Here is a 6,522-nt window from a genome sequence, read left to right as displayed (position 1 = left end):
TCCACTCGATCGACCAGATGTTACGGGTCTCGCCGTATAAAATCCATGCGCCGACACGATGACGTCATTGAATTCTATTCCGTTGCGCTAAGAGAGCACGCTCGATAATCCGGTTTTTCTGACGTTCTCCAAGCCTACGCGTGCCTCGATATGCCACGTTATAATGGCAACGTAAGAAAATTAAATTATAAAGAAACTGCGACGTAAAAACTGAGATTATGACGTAAATATAAAATATATTGGATCGTTAATCCTCTGGTCTTACATTTTTTAATCATAATTTCGTATGAGATGATGTATTGAAACTAAGAGATGTTTTCTTAACATATTTAAATTTTCTCTCATGTGAAATTATATTAACGTGTTATTACGAAATCGTTTATTACTAAAGATAAAGAAAAAGATTTTTAATATTATATTAAATAATCGTACATTGTGTAACGATATACATATGAGCTTCTTAGAAAACATGTATATATACAAGATTACCTTGTATATTCTAAAGTCAAAGTTGTTTTCGTTATTTATATGTCGAACATGACAAACATTCAGTGCCGCAATTAACTTGTTTTGGGTCCATGGGCTGAGAAATAATTATTTCGAGCGCTTTTATAAGATATGATGTCATTTGGGTAAAAGTTTTTCAGAAGTTTATTAAATTATCAGATCATTAAAAAATGCTAAAATCATTGTTATTATTACTTACATATTTTATAATTCTAATTTCTTATCGAATATTTATTAAATTTTACAAAATTTATCATTTAAAAAATTAATTGTCTCAAGATCTTTAAAAAATCCTTTATTTACTTTGAATTCAATGTTTGAGTATAACAATTTTTTTCAACGTTTTCTAATTTAAAAAATTGTTTTAACACTCAACTGAAAAAAATTTTTTATTAAAATTTGCTGCCCCTACAATTTACAGTTCTGTGCCATACCACTCAACCTGTCTTAGTACGGCACTGTTTGTACAAGTACACAAGGAAGAATACCGAACTCTGGCAAGAATCTAAGAAGGTTAAAATTCGTATAAACACAATTCAGTTCCAAAGTGTCTTTCCTCGAACGCGGATGGATATAATACACGGTACACGCGTTTCGTAATTCTTAGAAATAAAAATCAGATACCTTTCCGCGTTATATATTCAAATATCTTAGATGCAACGTATTCCTTTATTTATTCGTTATATTTTAACGGAAAACTGAAGTAGCTGAATAATGTGTTTGCTAGGATAAGTTTCAAGAAAATAAACCTTGGAATAAGGCAAAAGGAGAATCTTAGTGATTTAAGTAAGTTATATATATATATATATATATATATATATATATATATATATATATATAAAATTTTCATTTCTCATAATAATAATATTATAAAATTAATTATAGTATTATATTATAAAATTATAAAAATAAAAATTAATAAATACAACTTAAAATTTTTTCCTGTAAAAAATGACAAATTTTAAATAAATCAGAATTATATGTATAAAAATATATATAACGTTGCTTCTCATTATATAACGATATATATTGATGTTTAAATTATGTCTTAATAGGTGATAATATGTACTAGTACACAAGAGAAAAATACCGATCTCTCTGGCAAGGATCTAAAAAGGTTAAAATTCGTATAAACACAATTCAAATAGTTCCAAAGTGTCTTTCAGTTGCGAATATGAGTCACAATAACCAACGAAGAAGCGCATTGTCATTTATCGAAGACGGTTCACTTGACGTTGATCATATTTTAGAATCGGATCCATGGAAAAATATTGAAAAGTTTGAAAGGAGCGAGGCCGCATGTATTGCAAATGTGTTGAAAGATTTCGACAACATGATTACACAACAGAAGACTCTTAAAGGTAAGAATGCAATGTCATTAAAATTAAAACCATAATTTAAAAAGAATTTATTTTATTTCTACGTTTTATTTTTCACTTATTTAAAATCAATTTTCTCTCAATATGACACTATATCAAGTACTTAGGCCGTTTTACAATAAAAAATAAAAATAATTATAAAAGTTCTTTAAAAATACCTTTATACATTTTGCATTTTTAATGTTAAAACTTATTTCTTGTATTTTCTATATCAAACAAATAATACTTTTAATTATTTTCAAAAACTTTGTAATAAAAATGATATCATTAAATATAATCAAAATCAATCTCTGTAACTAGAACTATAACGAATTTACAATAATATCCTCGAGAGATATATAATATATTAAAATGAGTAAAAATTAATAAAATGAAATAAATCAAATGATTGTGTTCAGCTCAAACTAGTACGAAAAAAAGTCCGAGATCCACGAAAAAATCTCCAATAAATTCCCCAATGAATGCTTTGAATTTACCTGGGTCTTCATCAAGTACGAGTGGTAACGTCATTGAGATAGAAACAACAGAAAATATAAAGAAGAGAGCTTCATCAAAAACACCTCGACAAAGAGGCAGTTCTAAGGCGGTCGAGGAAACAAAGTCAAAGGATTCGACAATAGATTTAGCTTCATCAAGTACGAATTATTTTTCATTTATTTTAAATCAATTTTCTTTTAATCTAAAAATAAACCAAGTTTTTAAAACATTTTACAATATACAATTAAAGTTCTTTAAAAATATTGTTATACATTTTTCTTACTTTTGACATTAAAACTTATTTCTCATATTTTCTATACATAAAAAAATAATAATTTTAATTATTTTCAAAGATTTTGTAATTATATTAAATTATATTAAATATTATTATTAAAATCATTGCAACTAAATCTGTAATAACAAATTTATAATAATATAACAGAGAGATATATAAGAAATTAAAATAAGTAAAAATTAATAAAATGAAATAAATCTAACGATTGTGTTCAGCTCAAACTACGAAAAAAAATTCGAGATCTACGAAAAAATCACAAATAAATTCCCCAATAAAGGATTTGACAACGGATTTACCTGGGACTTCATCAAGTACGAATAGCAACGTCATTAAGACAAATGCTGCAATAAATATACATACCACGACAATGAAAAAAGCTCCATCAAAAAAACAACAAAAAAGTCCTTCTAATTATAAGACAATCAAAGAAACGGCGTTACCTGAAATTTCATCAAGTACCAATAACAACGTCATTGAAACAGAAACGACAGTAAATAAAAAGAAAAGAGCTTCCACAAAACTTCAACAAACTTCTAAAACAATCGAGAAAATGACTACGCAAGAACTATCATGCGATATTGATAATGTAAAAGAAGAAACCCAAAAATTGCTAAATACCAGTGCCGATACCACATTTAAACAGATAACAAAACAAGGAATTCTGCATAATATAACAAATATTGTCGGAGAAAATGTATTAACCAGCACTCCTAAAAGTAAAATATCTAAAATAATAAGAAAGAGGGCAAAAAAAGCAGAATCAATGGCAGAAAATCAAAAATCAAAAACAAAAAATTCTGAAAATAAATCAAAGGGAGAGTGCAAAAAAAGACAGAAAATGTCAAAGAAGAATACGAAAGATGAGCAAAACAGTAAGTGAAGCAACGAATATATTTTGTAACTTTTACATACATCTTGAATAATTGCTCTTTATAATAAAAAATAAAATATTTTCAGATAACGTAAATATGATTGGAGAAGAGAAAAAGACAAATGAGAAAGTAAAAAATAATAAAAAAAATCAAAATTCGTCAAAAAATAAAGTGAAAAAGCAATGTAAGTATTAAAAAATGATTTAAAAAATTTTTTTTCTCCTATTTCTGTAGAATATATTTAATATAATTAAATTTTATTTAAGTTATATTAAATTTTATTTAGGTTGTATGAAAGTGGATGTTTCTCTACCGCTTAACAACTTGGAAAAGAACCATGAAGCAAAAAAAGTCGCTGTAGAAATAAATATAGAGAAAAATGAATCTAAAAAAGGCAGTAAGAAAAAAAACAATATCGATTCTTATAACAAGATAAATATCCTATACTTGTTCTAATCATTTTAATAATCACATAAATTTTTTAGGCAAAAGAACTAACCAATTGAAAAAGAACAATTTAAAAAAAGAAAACTCTGAGAATAAACTGCAAAACAGCGCTCACTCAAGTAAATCCTGCAAGTCGCCGCGGGAAAATAGTACAAAGAATACAAAATGTCAATGCGAAAGTAAAAGAAACCTCTAAAATATTCCTATATATTTATATTTAATCTATTGACAAAAGACCATTTTCAATCAATTTATCTTGATTAATTACTTTTCAGAAAGTTGCGCCAAACGTTGTGGTAATCAGTGTTGTTGCAAAGCAAAAGAAGACGTCGGACAAATGAAACAACATAAAAAGAATATAAAAGCTGCGAAAGCTATCGAAGGTCTTAGTCGACGTATAGCAAACGTAAAGACAAAAATGGATTGCATTAAAAACGATTTAGGTAAACTAATTTTTACTTTTTTTGATCATAAGATTTTAAAATCTAAATTCCAATTTCTTGTCGCTCTACTGTCAAATAGGTAATAGTTGGGTAAATAATAGATGTAATTTCTAGAGATTCTTTTCGTTTTTAAAAAATTCATAAAACTTTATTATAATATTAAGTATTACAAGGCAATTAATCCTCGTCGTCATGCTCGAGACAAAATTCGCTTTTCGTGTTGGACAGTTTGATAAATTCTACCGAGAATTTGCACGCGAGAATCATGCAACCGTGTCCCAAATACGATATTTCCGGAACTTATCTTTTGTTTCTCATTTTCTTTCTTTCAGAAAGCAACGAGTCTTACGAATCAGACAGCAGTTACAGTGACTCATCAAACTCGTCACTGTCGTCGTATTCGACGCATTCATCTTCGTCTTATCTTTCCGATTCTAACTCATCCTATTCGTGCTCGAGTAACTGTAGTTGTTCATATTGCCTTAGCGATGATTCTTCTAACTCGACTGACTCTTCGTATTATAATGAAACTAATGAAAGCGACAGCCAACTTGAAACTGCAAGCGAAAAAGAAAAATAGTCACGGTGAAATGAGTTGAAAATGATATTGGAATATTAGAATATTTAATAAGAATAAAACTTTAACTTTTTCTACATGATTTTAATTTTGTGTTTTATAATTAAATAATAATTGTGTTTTATAATTAATATATTATTTTAAAGATTATGTCGTTATTTGACTAATTGATCGTATCGTTAAAAAACTTCCGAGAGACAAATTTTATCTTGCAAATTCAATTAGAAATAAAATTATATATACATATATAAATTCCTTAATAATAATAATCAAAATAAGAATAGAACATAAAATATAAAATATAAAATTTGTTTCATAATTAAAACACAAAATTGAAATCATGCAAAAAAAGTTACAGTTCTATTCTTATTTTTATTATTATTATTAAGAAATTTATATATGTATATATTTTATGTTCTATTTAATTTTTCTTTTAATTAAGTTTGCGAGATGAGTTTGTCCCTTGGAAGTTTTTTAACGATACGATCAAATAGCAAAATAAAATAATATTTTGGTACGATTAATTAAAAGAAATTACATGATGTTTAAAACAAATTATATGTAATGTAGTTATTGCAAATGTGTAAAGAATTTTATAAATTTTATGTGAAGAATTTTGTAATAAAAGAGAATAAAGAGAGAAATCTTAACAGATATTGAAATATTGGATAATTTTCTGCGAAAAATGCACGATTCTTACTATAAACATTTTGTTAAATATTTCACCAAGCCATTTTTCAAAATCATACTGTTGAATACGGTATATGGGATAAAATCTTATCCAACATTTGGCGCTTTTATTTCGTGATGCTGATTATAAACGTAGAATATCAAATAATATCTTTTTTAATATACGTTTTTTTTAAACATGTGATCTAAAATATACTTTCAATTCTATTGGCAGTATTTGTACACATAGGTATGTAATCCAACGTGTTATTGTTTCTATGAACATCTTGAAATTTCGCTCTTTACCTTTAATTATTCATAACTTAAAAGCTTTGGCTTTTTCGACATTTTTGCTTAAGACAAAATGCTTCTAAATTTATTAGATACTTCTACATAAAGCACAGGCACAATTTTGCAGTCATCCTTGTACAAGCGATTCAAACACGGCCTTTGAGTGGAAGCGACGGACGCATGTACAGCGCATTCAATCGGGTGTATTAAAATAATGCATACATCGCGTCTCTTAAATTAGTTATCGTCGTCTCTTTATCGTGTTGCCACTATTCGCAGCATTTCGGCACCTGCTCCATGCGCTGCCGTATTTTTTCTTAACGTTCTAACTGAAAACAGAGAAGACTAAAAATAGGCGGTTTGACGCACGTTGCCAGTGTTAAGGTAAGTAAGCAACATGAACCGTATGTTTGCTCTTTTCCCTCGAACGATAATCTCCCGGCGCCAATACGACGTTTGTCGTTCCCGCAAATCTGAAACAGCTACTGCGCAATTAAGGAAACGTATCGAGTCCAGCGCGAGTTTATCTGAGCCACTCAAAACAAGACAAGGAAAGCTATCTCTT

The 6,522-nt window shown here is 27.8% G+C and overlaps 1 protein-coding gene across 1 annotated transcript; it reads left to right on the top strand.

Annotated features, from left to right (window-relative positions):
• Positions 1-998: 998 nt before the first annotated feature.
• On the top strand, positions 999-5,279 carry LOC105200893 (dentin sialophosphoprotein). The gene is made up of 9 exons (XM_011168694.3): positions 999-1,293; positions 1,563-1,868; positions 2,285-2,521; positions 2,874-3,530; positions 3,616-3,714; positions 3,817-3,927; positions 4,016-4,156; positions 4,253-4,420; positions 4,753-5,279. The coding sequence occupies exons 2-9, from the start codon at positions 1,682-1,684 to the stop codon at positions 4,998-5,000; spliced, it is 1,848 nt and encodes a 615-aa protein (XP_011166996.2). The 5' UTR covers positions 999-1,293; positions 1,563-1,681; the 3' UTR covers positions 5,001-5,279.
• The last annotated feature ends 1,243 nt before the right edge of the window (positions 5,280-6,522 follow it).

This window comes from Solenopsis invicta, chromosome 6 (genome assembly GCF_016802725.1).
Source record: "Solenopsis invicta isolate M01_SB chromosome 6, UNIL_Sinv_3.0, whole genome shotgun sequence".
NCBI classification, from domain to species: Eukaryota; Metazoa; Arthropoda; class Insecta; order Hymenoptera; family Formicidae; genus Solenopsis; species Solenopsis invicta.
Note: the sequence above shows the minus strand (reverse complement) of the source record. Positions and strands in the feature narration are given on the sequence as shown.

Bases quoted from the DNA above. Each gene is read 5' to 3' on its own strand.
- LOC105200893 (XM_011168694.3), top strand. From the start codon at position 1,682: ATGAGTCACAATAACCAACGAAGAAGCGCATTGTCATTTATCGAAGAC. The intron at 1,869-2,284 runs GTAAGAATGCAA...GATTGTGTTCAG, and splicing joins ACAACAGAAGACTCTTAAAG to CTCAAACTAGTACGAAAAAA. The intron at 3,928-4,015 runs GTAAGAAAAAAA...TAAATTTTTTAG, and splicing joins AAATGAATCTAAAAAAGGCA to GCAAAAGAACTAACCAATTG.